Raw genomic sequence first — 15,061 nt, 5'->3', positions numbered from 1 at the left:
TGAGATGGTAAATTTAGCTTCCTGTTTTATCAGCATCTGTGTGTGAATCAGACACTGAAACTTCTGTATCATGATGATAGTAAAATTATGACATTTTCAGAGCTGCAACTTGCACTGTAGACTGACAAGAAGAGGAGAGCAAGAGTAAACAACAACAACAACAAAGATAACAGGTGGAAGTCAGTATGTAAACAGTGCCACAGGAAGGAAACAGCTCAGGCTTATCTCAGCAACTCAGAGACAGACTTCAGACCTGAGTATAAGTTGCTCACTTCATATCAACAATGTCGTTAACACGTCCAGGTTTTGAAATATTACTGTGTGTGAACTGTGACACCTGACATCCTTTGTAGCAACAGTCCACATTTCACTAAGGCTGATGCTAATGCTAGCTTGTTTAGGCTGATGTTAGCTTTTGAAATTTTAGTTTGTTTATTGACATTAGGCTACCTTTATTTGTAATGTTAGCCTGTTTAACATTATTGTTAGCTTGTTCATAATCACTAGTTTGTTTAGAAATGTAGACTTGGAGCCTGTCCACATGAATCTTCCGATTTAATGAATCCACGTAAGTATTTTTCTGTTTCTGTGTGTCGTCCTGACGGAAACGGCATGTTGGGGGGGCGGTGAAAACTGTATTTTTTGGAAATGGGTCCCAGAGTGGGAAAAACTGACAACGCCGCCCCAGGGTTTTCGTGTAGACACTCAAAATGGATCTTTTGTGAAACGATTATGTCATACCCCCAACGCTCTAACCTGTAACCTGAGACACACCGGTATATAGGAGACATAACATAACAACAGCTGACTACTGTTGGTCCCTCGGACACTGCGGCTGAATAGCGCCCGTGAAATCATCACTAATCGTCATTTTTGCACCGACACGACTCCCAGTCAACATGTAATCAACTTATATTGTTTAGAGTTTGAACACAGCTCCACACACGCTCCACACAGGCCTAGAGTATGTACTTCAGAGACGTTTTCAGTGGATACAATGCCGTGTTTACGGAGATTTTTTTCAAAACTAAAAAGAAAAAAATTGTTTTGGGTGAAACTCCATTTTCGTGTGGACAAGGCCTTGATTAGGCTAATATTGGCTTGATTAGGCTTAGGCATTTTTTTAATGTTAGCTTGTTTAGTTAGCTAATTTATGCTAACATGGTAACATTAGTCATCACAGCTCAGTTTGTGGAAATAGCACAAACTCACAGTAGCACAGGCGTTTTTTTGTAAGTATTTTCACATGCTGGATCTGTCATAGTTAAAAATGACTGATCTACACTGACTTTATAATGTGTATGTGTAGCCTATTTTAGCAGACACTGTTTACAATCACTGGCAATTTGGAAAATAATTTTCCACCGCAGTAGGATTCAAATAAACCACTGCCCCCACCCCACCCCACCCCACCCCAACCCAACCAACTCCACCTCACACAACACTGTGGTCAACAAACATCCATATGTGACACTGATGTATGTTACAATACAGAGGCCACATTCCTCTCTGGAAAGCACCATATGTCTGGACTGAGGCCACAATGTGGAGGCTTCAGCCAAGATTTATGCAGCAGATATTGAATGTACACTATACAGAGGTCCCCCTCCCTCTGAAGTCCTCCACCAGGAGCCATTAGCACATCCGAGGTATTCCTCCTCAGTCCATGAGTCAGTCCATCACTGTCCCTGTTGCTCCGGTCCATATGGCCACAGTTACGCATGGTCAATGGACGGCAACAGTGGGCTGGTCTCTACCTGCCGGCACCGCTCTTATCTCAGCACCACACACAGCCGCCATCTAACAAGTCACAACTGAAAAGTCCTGGCTTACCACACCACAGCACACAGGACACTGGACACATGATGACAGAGAGGAAGCTGTTACCTGGATAGTTGCCACACTCACCCTGAGGTCAAACTGCATCTGATAAACCAACTGAATCCCCATGTTACCAAAACTAAATCAAGATGCTCTCTCTTCCTCTTTGACTAATCAACAGGCTTTTTTTTTAACATCAATTTTAAAATCATTCATTTATTCATCTATCAGTGAGTGCCTAAAATTTAGCACAATGCTGATCTTGTATCACTGCTGTTTCATCATAAAGCATATAAACTTCATCCACACAGCATTGTTTGTAAAAAAAAAAAAAAAAAAATCCATCTTAAATCATATTTGTAGATTTACAAATACAGTGTGCGGTCTGATATTGGATAATATCAAATATTGTGGTATTTCACCATGCTATATGTGATATTTTCAACAATATCAAAATTCAGGAAAAAGAAAATACAATGGACAACGTAAAAGCTTAGACAGCTGATTGATAATGACTAAAACCTATCAATCTTTCTTTATATTTTAATTGGCAGATCAATCAATAACAAAAGCAACCATCAGCTGCAACCTTAAAACATGATGTATAGGTCAATAAATAAAGTGAAACCATAATTTTGTCATCATTTGAATGAGCTAACTCTTTATATACCGTTGTATTTCACTAGAACACTGAGAAAACTAATCTGAAATTAAAAAAATAAAGTCATGATATAAGTTGAGGTTGAGTTTTTTATATTGTTGGTCGACTAACAGCAACACAGGCTCCACCAACTGTCCTCTCACCTGTTTGATAAGTTGATTATTTTTTATTTGCTTTATTCTGATTATATTCTTCAATGTATGACTTTACAATTAAAAATGCAGATTTATTTTTATTTTTCTCAATGTGGCCCTATTTCTCCACGATAGTGCTTCTCCTGCTATTTGTTAATTAAATGTATTTTTTTTTCTTTTCTGGTGATGATTTGACCTACAGCCACTTTGTGAAAGCTTTTTTCTTTTTAGAGTTGTGAGGGTCTGATAGATTCACACTGGGCACGAGAGCTGAACTCAGCAACAGGGCGTAAGTGCTGGACCACGAACTAACTGTGACCACGTGACACACAATTACAGTGAGGACGGTCGGCACATGCAGGAAATGCTTTGTGGGGTTACACTTGAACAATACAGTTGTGGGTTGTGTAATGTCAGCTTTCTGTTCAACCAATCAGTCAGTGAGTCAGTCAACCAATCAATCAATCAATCAATCAATCAATCAATCAATCAGCCCTCCTAACTGTAAGATGGATGGGAGGAAGCAGCAGCCACAGATAGATCATTGTTTTCACTCTGCAGGATGAATCCTGTGCTGAGGTCAGAGAAGAGAAGGGCTGCACCACTCGATCTGCCCCCCCTCCAGCACAGACGCCCATGCATGACAGTAAGAAGTCTTAGTTTGTTTCAAGCAGCCGCGAAGGAGCAGATGGGGAGATGAGACCACCTGGCTGTAGCAGGGCCGCCGCTGCTGCTGCTGATCACAAACATCAGACCTCTGCTAACAAATTATTATCGTTATTTGCAGCTCATTCTGAGTGGGATACTACCTCTCACCTGGTTTCACAGGTAATCCCAAAATCAAACGCAACCATACAACCATTCGGAGTGGACAGTCGTCTGCACCCCACCTTCAACCTGACAACCAGTCTGGGTCCTGATTAGCAGTCTGCCTTCAGTCTCGTCAGGGTCAGATCCTCTCAGCGCTGCGCGGTGGATATTACATGTGACAGATTGTGAAGGAACTCAAGTGTTGGCTTCACAGGCTGCTCCGCAGTCATCCCTTTGACCTCTACACCTAACCCTTGACCTCGCTGTGTAACACAGCGCAGCACAATGTCTACTTTGTCCTCCCCACTGCTTCTGGCTGACAAAGCGCACAGCCCCGCGGTGCTGCCTCCCCAACGCCACTCAAGTTCAGCGGATTTGCGCGGTCCTCAGTAATGACACCTCAGCTCACTTCATTTCGGTTTAATTCTATTTCACAGATAAATAAGATATTTTATTTATTTTTTTAATCATTCATCAAGGGGGCGTAGCCTGAAGCTATAGATTATTACACCCACCCTCTCTGAAAAATCAGCCCTCTTACTACAGACCAATGTGCAGTCATTATGACAACTCATCCGGTTTACACCTTTGACAGATATGCTTCTTCCTTTTATACTGTATACTGGTCCTTACCCTTGCTTTTCCTACTTACAGTATTCCCCTCACTCCCAATATGAATCAATAATAGTGGGTTGGTTGGTTCATAATAATCTCATTGGTTGATGATTCCTGTAACTTTCTTCTGCAGATCACAAATTAAGATTCTTATATCTTACTATAAGATTCATTGAGGTTTTGATATTGGCAGACTTTCCTAGGATTCACGGATCCTCTCCACTCTGCAAAAGAGCATGACGCTCAGATGTTGTTGAGTAATGAACAGCTCCACAGGTCCGGGAGATGAGATAAGAGGATAAGAAGTATCAGTCAGGATGCGGTTGTCCAAAGATGAAGCAGAGGAAAAGCCAGCACCTCTTAACTGAATCAACCAAAACAGTTACCAGGCAACCAAAACAACACCTGGAGACACTGAAGAGAAAACGACCGACTCATCCTAAACCATAAATCACTGTTTCTACATTTTTGTTATCTACGCATTAAACAATGTGTCAGTCACTGATCCTAGGAAGTATTTGACAAAATGTGGATTTGGACAAAATTTTGAGAAAAGATGGTTGAAAAATGATTTTGTTGTAAATATTGTAGATTTCCTTCCTGCTCTTTTCACGAAACTATGATTGATGATAGATTGGACAGCTGTTGGGTATGTCCATGTACATTGTATCTGTCTCCATCAAATAAACCATTAATGAATAAATATCTGAGTTAAAGTGAACATCCACTTCAGGTTATGATTTATCCCTCTTCTTTCATTTAGAGCTGCCTCTCTGGTGCAGTGTGCGACATCAAACAGCGAAGGGGTGAAGGCCACTTTTTTATAGCCTCTCAGACTTTTTCATAGCGCAGTCATCAGTGTATGTTATGTTAACCTAATGAATGTACGTCTTCATCTGTGCTAATCCCAGCGGGCAGCTGGGCGGAGGGTCACGCTGTGGTCAGAGGGGAAGGGGCTCTGTCACCGCTGCTTGACACGCTCAAAGGAGCAACTTCCCTTTCATCATACCAGGGGTCAGAGTTTTACTACCTCCCAGAGCCGGCGAGCGCACTGCACTGTGCAAACTCAGACCTGCAGCGGCCATCTGATAATCATCATCTTACAAAACAAACCCGAAAAAAAAAGGAAAAACACAAAGCAGAGGAATCTGCCTCTGGAGCCGCTGTGATCCTCACATGAGATCAACACAGCCAGGTCCACTCTGGATTTAAGTTGAGCTGGAAATACCCAGATAGGTTAAGACCGGCAGCCCAACACATTGCTTTCGGTCATGTTCTGTCTTTTGTTTCCATCACAGATTTACACCAGATCATGTGACCTGTGTGGGTGCAACAACGAGCTCACCCTCAGGTGACTGTGTTCATGATTTATTTCACTGTTCTTCACTAAGTGATAAAACAGAATTAATATTTTCACTGCATCGCTCTTCCTTTCACTTCTGCAGCTGAGTGTGTGATTAAATCTCTTCAGGTCACTACACCGCCACTTGATCTCAACCAAAAGGGCGAGAAGCAAATAACTTAGTATGAATTCAGTGGTTTTAATTTGACAGTCAGTCACGTTTGTCTCACAACTGGTTGATAACTCACGATTTAACTGACCACTTGTATTGCATGTTTGATATCTAAAGACTTCACCCTGGGCTTTGGGAAAATGTGACACTTTTGACTGCTGATAATCAAACTGGACAAATACTGACAGATCAGGTAGCTGCAGTCCCACAGTATCCCCCCTTCACCCTGCAGTTAAAACCTTGAACTCAAGTGGGAGTGTTTGCTCTTCACTATGTGTTTGCGTGAGCTCAGGCAATGAGAACAAAAAACTGTTTAGCAGATTCCTGTTAAAAAGGGTCAATATGCACAACTCTTTTTTCTGTTGACTGTGAAATGGCCCGGTGAGGATGGGATGCCTGTGCTTAAGCGACCAATCATCTGCAGCGTGCTGTGGAGGGAGCTCTGCATCCAAAACAGCCAGCAGCTTCTTTTAAGACGAATCACCTGTGAGTTTCCTCTCTGATTCAAATTTTTCCCAGCAGTCTCACACCTAACTGTTATGACTAGCAGCAGCAGACCCCGTTCTCCCCTCTAAAATGGAAATAGCGTTTTTGAACTGAAGCCGCTCAGCTGCTCTTTTATAACCCCCCAACAACTGCATCCTCCAGAGCTGCAGCTTCACAGGAAAGCCGTCCCCTGCTCTACATACCAAGTTCAGTGTTTTACAGCTGCCTGTAAACTCATCCTCCTCCCAAATTCAAACTCAAATTGAAGACATTTACGGCCTCTGACCCAGCGACGTGTTGAATATCACAGAGGCCCGACAAAAGCTCGGCCTGTAGATCACCAGCATCTCTGCACCAACTGTCTCCCCATACTTACTGTACTGCATCTCCTCAAAATATGGTTTATGGCGGGGAGCTGCCTCCTCCTCCTCCTCCTCCCCCGTCCTCCCTCCCCCTGCAGCTCATTAGCAGCTGTTAGAGCCTCAGGTTGTGCCAGGATGGAGCTATAGCAGCAAACATCTCAGAGCAGCTTCACTGCCATCCAGCCTGTAGCTCATGGATCAAGTGGAGGCTGTAAATACTTTCCTGGGTTACGTGGAGGTCATTTGAGAGCAGGCCATTAATGCTTCAAGAGCAACATCCCACTGACCCTGGTCACCGTTCCCATAGCGCTCGCTGCCACCTCCCCCATGTGTCCATCACGGCTCACACACAACAACAAAATCACAAGCACAAGCACAGCCTCAGGGACGAGCTGAAAGAGCAGCACTGTGACGGAAATAAGTGAATTAAAACAAACATGCCCAACATTCAAAATTATAATCAATCAAGAGATCTGATAAATTATATTGAAAATTAAAACAGTTTTGTGGGTACTTATACAAGTGTTTTGCAGTTCCATTGTTTTTATCAGTTTTTTTTGTAAATGAAGATTTCTTTTCAACACCGATTTACTTTGACTTATTTAATTGGCCTTGTTTTTGATAATTACTCCCTAGAGTCACACCTATTTTCCACTTGACTTAATTGGTTGTTGAATATATCTGTATGGAATAAGATATCTGAAGTATTCTGGAAAACTAATCAACATTTTGATTTAAACAATTAATGATTAAAATAACCTGATTAATCAATACTAAAATTAAAAAAAAAAAAAAAAAAAAGTTGGCTAATTAGCTCCGTCTCACAAATCGATGAGATGTCAAATCATGACAACTTTATGTCAAATGGTCAGCTGCATAAAATGTCTGTGAAAACTGTCCTAACAGAAGGAGTTATTAAAACCTGCTCCTAAGAAATTGAACCTGATTTATAATGACGAATCAGTGTCACTGAGTTTTGAGGTGATTTTCTAATGCATCAAAGTATAGTTCTTTAATATTCCTTGGCACAAGAATAAAAACGCTGCTTTAGCTTAATTTAGCCTAAACTTAAACCTGAGTTTGTTGTAGCTAGCCAACCCTCAAACATCCCATAATATCTCTCCTTCTCCTTCTCTGATGAACGTAAACAGGCATAAAAACTTTGCTCACAGATCACAGATGCTGTAGCCATTACATGAGGCTGCGATAAGCCCCGCCCACACTCACCATGTCAACAATCAGCTAACTCAGGTTTGTCCTCGGGGTGTTGCCGTAATTAGCAACACTGTTAATCTAACACAGTTTAGATGAAACATCACCCACTTCCGTACGGTGTTAGCCTTGATGAGATTACAAAAACCTGGCTGCATGGCCGTGTTCCTATGGAAACCACACCAGCGAGGGGTCGGCTAAGTATGACGGAGATGCTAAAGGTACTTGAGGAGCGCTGTAATCGCTTTTCAGAGATGGCTGATGATCGGAGTTATAACGAACTGATCTGTCAGAAGAATAAACAGCAATCTATGTCTGATACTGGAGGTTAGACTGATGTTAATTCTTCCTGCATGTCTTCAAACCCTGGCAGACTTCCCAAGCTTTATCAGGTTTAGCTGATACATTGACCTGTTGTTGTCACCCGCATGATGGTCTGTGGTGTCTTGTTGCACCTTCGTCCTCACAACATACATGTGTGTTGCTTGGAAACAGCAGCAGCATCAAGATGAAGGACTTTCCTCAGTGACACTGGCCTCTCTCTCTCTCTCTCCTCACACAATGATCCCTTTATCTACCCAAGAGGCCTGTTACATTCTTATGAATGCTTTCTCTATTCTTTATCTAAATCTGTTTAAATCATATCGCCCTTTCTAGTACTTTATAATCTACTTAGGTATTTATTTTGCAGCAAATACAAGGAAAGTTATTCTGCACTGAAGAATTAGCATATTATCACTACATTTAATTTGAAATATGGATTTAGTCATATTTCAAATTGAAGGAAATTTTCTTCAATTCAATAAAATATATCCTTTATGTGAATTAAAAAAACACATGCTTTTGAGATATAACACTTTTCACAGTCACAAAATTTCATGCAACATGCTCAAATATTAAAGAATCAAAAGACTACTTCAAGTTAAATTTCATGTTTGTTTGTTTTTTCAAACATGAAGGTTACAGGAGTTTAACCTATAGGCCTAATTTTTTGTTTTTACAGAAATGAAAAATTTGAGAAGTAGGAAAAAGAAAAAGAAAATAAAATCTATGATTTTAGGTCACATTTTTAAAGTTACCGTTTTCTTGAATTAATATTTCATTGTTCAATGCTTTGCTGCTGCATTTAATATTCAACATTCAAACCTAAGTCTATGTTGTTGTTGTTGTTGTTGTGATACTCCTGTGACATGGAGAAACTGAAACAATGTTGTTGTGTTTTTAGGTTTATTTAATGCATCAAAATAAAAGCTGGTCGACCAGTTTGACCTGGAAAACCTGCTGTGGAGTTTCTTTTGGAGGGCATTACGGTGTTTAGATTGCTTATCAGTTTTCTACAATCTGATGAAATTATCAGGGAATGGCTGAAATTTATGACCTTGTTTCACAGCTTCTCAACCTGATGAAACACTAAAGGTAACATAACAACTTCAGTTTACAATCTAGTTTGTGTCAAAATAAATAAATAAAATAAAAAAATCAGGAAATTAAATTTCAAGCTTGTGTCGGCGAGGTGAAGAAACTGTTCAAGTTTACACTGTAAAAACAGTGACTATCTCTTAGAAAGAGATATTTTAACATTCAGTATTGACCTAAAGATTTTGTAGAAATATTTTTGTCAGACTTTTACTAAATTAAATAAAAATTGCAAACACATTAAAAATGCAAAGATCTCCACTAGATTCAAAATATTTCATTTCGACAATTCAGGGTCCATAATTGTAATTTTCTTTCACCACTAATTAGATGCAGATTAGTCAATTAATTTAATTGGTTCTGAATTAATCAGCAACTCTGATCATTATTTCAGGCTTAAGCAAAGACACCAATAATCCATCTTCTTAAAAGTTGTTTACATTTTTGTTTTTTAATCACATAGCCTATATTAAATTTTTACGGGCTTTTTGGTCAAACAAGACATTTTTTAGCTTTTTCAGTTTTTATTTTTATTTTGACTTTTCATAAAACAAATGGTTTAACAATTCATCAAGAAAATGATCAGTAGTTTAATTGATAAAAGGAAAACATTTTGGTTGCAGCAAATTCATCCAAGGCTTTGGAAATAAATCTGCGGATGCTACAAATTTTTACGTTAAAAGCAGTTGGATATTTGGTTAAAATGTTCTTTTGTTTGTTTTTTCTGTTGACATTTGTTTTGTTTTGTTTTTTTTCCATTTAGTTACAGTTTCATTGTCTACGCAGAGACAGAGGGAGAGACGTCTTGGTGATGAATTAAGTTAAGAAGAAGAGGAAGAAGAAAACACGACATGATGGATCACATGAGCCTGCGTGGCCCCTACCCCCGACCAAGGCCTGCTCCGCTCCCCACCTCCTCCTCCGCCGGCCCCTCCTCCTCTACTGTACTCCTCCTGGCTTATCATTCAAGCGTCACACTGGGGGGTTTTGCATCCTGTCCCCGGCCCCACCCACTGCCAGCCGTCCTCTTCACCCTGCCCCGAGGGACAGGACAGGACAGGACAGAACAGGACCCCCCCTCCCAACAAAAAAAGCCAGGACAGGGGCTGACAAGGCACTTTCTTTCAGCCTATCTGCCCCCGTCGTGCCAATCCCCCCTCAAGGCCCAAACATGGATCCACACAAATACTTAACCCCTCCACCCAACCTGTCTCCCTCTTTCTCTCTGCTCCTTGTTCTCCTGATGAGTTCAATTGCATTAAAACAAGCATACTTCACTGGGTGGGGGGGCCGGCACCCAAATTCCTGGTCAATTCAAAGATCAATGGAAATTGAGTTTGTTCTTCAAATGTGGTTATTTCACCCAGAGGCTAAAGAGAGGGGTTTTGTCTGCTCTGTTTCAAAGTGAAATCTTCAACACTTTTCACCAGACATCCACGAGTTAAACAGCTGCTCCTTAACATCTGCAACATCTGTCCATCTTCTAGGCCTGTAACTACTTTTTTATTCTCATTATCCAACTAATCAGTTCACCATTTTTGTGATTTAATAAATCTTCATTTGTTCTACAGGATTTCAGGAAGAGTGTTTCCTGGAGCTTGTGATCGTTACATTTTTGTTTTGGACAAACAAACAAAAAAATCAAACAGAAAATGTAAATGCGACAACTGTACATTGTTTGAATTTAAAGATAATTTGCTGAACTACAAGTGTAATTGTTTTAGGTTCAACTAATTACCTATTTGGAGGTCTCTCTCTTCACCCACTATAAATATTCTATATTATTATTTAAAGAAAATGATAAGAAATAAAAGAATCTTCTGTGTTTCATAAAAGTTATATTGACATGCAAGGCATTGCTGCAGTTTTAAATAGAACTCAAAACATAGATAGCTTTTAATGCTCGATTTCAATGCTTTTATCTTTGGTTTTTACTTTTGCTTTTTTACTGTCGCTTCATTTTCTTTCTTTCTTTTCATTTTAACACATGTATTTGTGCCTGACACTCCTCTGTCTTTTAGTGCTTTGATTTGTTTTTATGTTTTTATAGTCGTTTTGTGCTCAATAAATTATGGAAATTGCTAAAATGCTCTTAATTTGGTTAATCTCATTTTATTGGTCTTAGAAATAAGAAATATGCCTACATTTTTTAATTAATGTGATTATTTTAATGATAAAACATTTTTAACATTTTTCCTTAAATTCCTGTGTCAGGTTTTGTGTGTTAAATTACGTGTTTTGTATAATCTATGCAGGCCTATTTGTTTAAATGCATAAATATAAATGCATCTTTGAAATAATATTATTAGAATTACTGCCAATTCCTTACAGCATTTTAATTTTGCTATAGTTTCAAATGAGTTTCTTTCTTTCTTTCTTTCTTTTGTTTAATAAAAATAAGCTGTGGGTGTTTTGAGTTATGTGCCTCAATAATGACATAAAATGATATATGATGCATATATTAAAATTAGAGTTGATTGATTTGCTCTGGAATGACTAACCCATAAATAATTTTATCATCACTAGATGTATAGATATCCTCATAGAGGCATTCAATTTGTAATATTTATTACAACAAATATATTTGAAAACCATTAAAATCTATTTAGTGAAAGACCCCCCCCCCCCCCCCCCCCTAATTGTTCAAATGTCCTATAGGATTACAGAAAAAGACATAAGTAAATTCTCAGCTCATCAAGCCACCTGTTTTTGTGTGTGTGTTTTTTCTAGCATCAAACACACCTAAAACACATCTTGGTGTCCTCGCGAGTCGCTGGGAGCGAGGCAGAGTTAAAGGAATTTTAATCTTGGAAATGTCAATAAATCTTCAGTCACCCGGGTGGAGGCTGGATGCGGGACTGGCGCCGGGGACAGACGCTGCTGGGAGGCATTACGGGGCTTAGATTGGGCCCGGAACAAATGAAATCAGAAGTGAGCTGCAGGAGGACAAGTCCCTCTCCACAGGCTGCGAAGGTGAAGAAGAAGATGAAGAGGAATGGCCAATCATTCAATCCTACACCTCTACCATCTTGTGTCCCTTATCGCCGCTTTTTCCTTCCATCTCCTCCATCCTGTGCAGCGCATGCATGCAGCACCGGATTTTGGGGACTGGCAGGCAGCAGCTAATGGCTTCAGGGCGTTCTCCAAGTTCAAAAGTTCACCTTTTACGATCTCTACGAGCCTGACTGGCCACCTCCAAATAAAAACATTCCGACCTCTGTTCCCAGCGAGCCCAAGCTCCGGCTCAACAAGCAAACACGCAGTCTGAGTGATTAACACAATTTCATCATTTCCACTTGTGCAAAAAAAAAAAAAAAAAAGCAACAGAGAAACAAATCAAACCCAACCAACCACCAAGTCATTAGCTCACACACCTCACATGCCCGCCCCATTGCATTTCATCCACAGCTTAATAGGCGACATGAAGTGATCAATTAAGATTGATGTGTTTCGTTTTTTGTTTGACATTTTGTTTTAGTGTGAATTTCCATCAGCAGCAGCAGCAGCAGGTATGCACAGTTGAGGTGATAGGAGCTGGTGAGGCACGCTCATGCAGCACTAATGGATGCACTGGTTCGGGAAATACATGATCCAATCACGGCCAATATCAAACAGCATGATGTGTTTAGGGGGGTATTTAGCTACCTATAGGCTATGTGTTTGTGTGTCTATGTATGTGAGCGTGTGTGTGCCTACGTGTAGCCTACGATCATGCTCAGGTTGTATTTGCTTACCGTTGACGGACTTGGCGTTATTTCTCTCCGGGTAGTCGAACCCATTCGTCCTCTTCTCTATCTCCATCCTCCTGCATGGGCTGATCCCCGGTCAGCCCGACGTCGCCTCTCTCTCCCTCCCTGCACCGCTGATAATAACGCTGAGGTGACAGTGACGGCGGTGAAGATTGTGATGGCGGTAGGTAGGCTAGGTGCCGTCTGAAGTGAGTAGTAGAGCTGTAGCGCTGCTTTGTCCTCCTCGTATTCAGCTTGGCTTGGCTTGGCTCGGCTCACTGCTCCGACCGCGGTCCCATGCTTTAGCCTGCTTCCAGTCAGCGGGGAGTAACTGGATCCACACCCCCAGAGGCGGTGCGTTCACGGCCTGTGGAGGCGGTGGAGGAAAGTGGCTATCACAGCCAATTAGGTGCCAAACATAAGGTGCCAAAGCAGAACATAAATAAAGCTTATATGTTGTAAACTTTAGGCATTAAAATGTCACAGTCATCCTTGTATAAAAAAGACATTTTTTAATTTATCATTAATTAGGCTACTTTGGTAGTAGTCCACACGACCTAGTGTCACCAGACAACACAAAATGTGACCAAAAGTCTAATAATCATGTTGTCAATGAATTGGGGTAGAAATACATAATAATAGTTGTAATAATAATAGTAATTTTGTTGTTTGAATTGAACCACTACCACACTTTTTTGTAGAATGTAGCCTAAGCTAATGAATTCAATTTTTGTTAGACCTCAAATCTTGAAAAATGTAGCTAGGCTGCATGGTCTACGCGTTGTTTATTTACTGACAAAACTACGCCCAATTAAATATATGAAAATGATTCAAGCTGAGCAGTAATGTTTCAGGTCATGTTAATTAGCCTTCTCTTCGAGGTAATACATTACCGAACGCGGTTACTCCCACGGGACTTGAAGGCAGCACGAACACACAACACAGATTACGCAACTTCATTCCAGAGGCATTGTGGGATGTGTAGTCTTCGTACCCTCAACCCCGGGCTCTGTTCTGAATCAGCAGCGTTTTATATGTCTATGGTTTTACCACCACCACCACCACGATAAGCTACCTAAAGCTCATGATAATGCTAGTAGCTGGTAGCAGCGTTAGCAGCAGGTTTCACTCGTCAACACAGAAGTTGTCCAAAGACAGTTGGGTGTGTGCTGTCCTCTGCTGGTCACACTGTGATAATGTGAGTAATTATCTATGGTGATGAGCCTGGAGCTGAAAAAAAATACATGTTCATGTTCCTTATTGACTGTTTGATTGATGATTTACCACATGTAAATGCAATATATGTGCCCTCATATCAAGAGCAATGCTGCCATATGTTCCATATTAGGCAAGGCAATATATTAGAGTCACATACATAAATGTTGATAGTGACATTTGTAGATGTGCACATGCTTAAAATATTAAAATGATACTTTTCAATGTGCTGTCAAGTGTTACAACCATGAGAAAGACATATGAAAAATAATGTGGATCAAACTACAGTGTAAAGGCTTTTTATGATGTTTTGCTTCCAACATTTTAGGGATTTGAGAATAGTGTTTTTTTCACAGGTTTTTGACTTCTCATGAACCAGATGATTAACAAATAATTCAAGAAAATAATCAGCAGATTAATTGATAAAGGACAAATTGTTAGTTGCAAGGAATGCTTATTGGAGATTAACACTTTGGAAATAGTCTGAGAATATTACAGAGCTAAGATATAAGTGTTCAAATATTTGGTTCAAATACAAAGGTAAAGTTTAATTTAGTTCTAATTTGATTGTTTGCTCAGAAAAAAGAGAGATGTGCAGAGAGAAGTTTTGATTTCTCTCTGGACATACCAGACACCTATAAAAGTAGCGCCTGGCTGTACAAAATGTATTTATCAGCTGAGTTTGCGCTTCAGTGGTGCATATTCTCCAACTCATCTTCAATTGACACACAGTCAGCCTGGAGTAGACTAACTTTAGTTGTGAGCTGTGGTTAATGAGGGTGCAACTGTCCATCGGACTGATTTGTGTCCGGTCTCCAAAGAGCACCAATGATCTCCAAACGGACACAATCAGACTAGGACTGAGCTGCAAGGCAATAATGAACCAGCAGATGGCGCCAACAGCCCTTCACATTTCTGCAAAGAGACACTGTCCTCTTGAAAAGATGTACAAACGAACAGTAATCGTTAGTGGATGTGTTCACTAAACCAAAAAGTATAATTAGATAAATAAATAAACCAAAGAACAGGGTAAACACGATCCCCTTAAAAAAAAACATGACTATTTTCTTCCCATGTGTAGGCTAGG

General features: G+C 40.2%; 1 protein-coding gene across 2 annotated transcripts in view; it reads right to left on the bottom strand.

Moving 5' to 3' along the window:
• The window catches only part of nr6a1a (nuclear receptor subfamily 6, group A, member 1a), a 75,582-nt gene extending 62,662 nt beyond the window's left edge, over positions 1 to 12,920 (bottom strand). The window contains exon 1 of one of the 2 annotated variants that reach the window (XM_085786339.1): positions 12,766 to 12,920. In XM_085786339.1, coding sequence (XP_085642465.1) covers positions 12,766 to 12,832 — 67 coding nt within the window. In that variant the 5' untranslated portion in view covers positions 12,833 to 12,920. The remainder of the gene's footprint in view (positions 1 to 12,765) is intronic. The other variant, XM_085786340.1, reaches the window with a different exon arrangement.
• Positions 12,921 to 15,061: the final 2,141 nt, after the last annotated feature.

Source organism: Trachurus japonicus, chromosome 9, assembly GCF_045865225.1.
Source record: "Trachurus japonicus isolate A0001 chromosome 9, Traja_1.0".
NCBI lineage: Eukaryota > Metazoa > Chordata > Actinopteri > Carangiformes > Carangidae > Trachurus > Trachurus japonicus.
This window is presented reverse-complemented; position numbering and strand designations above follow the sequence as displayed.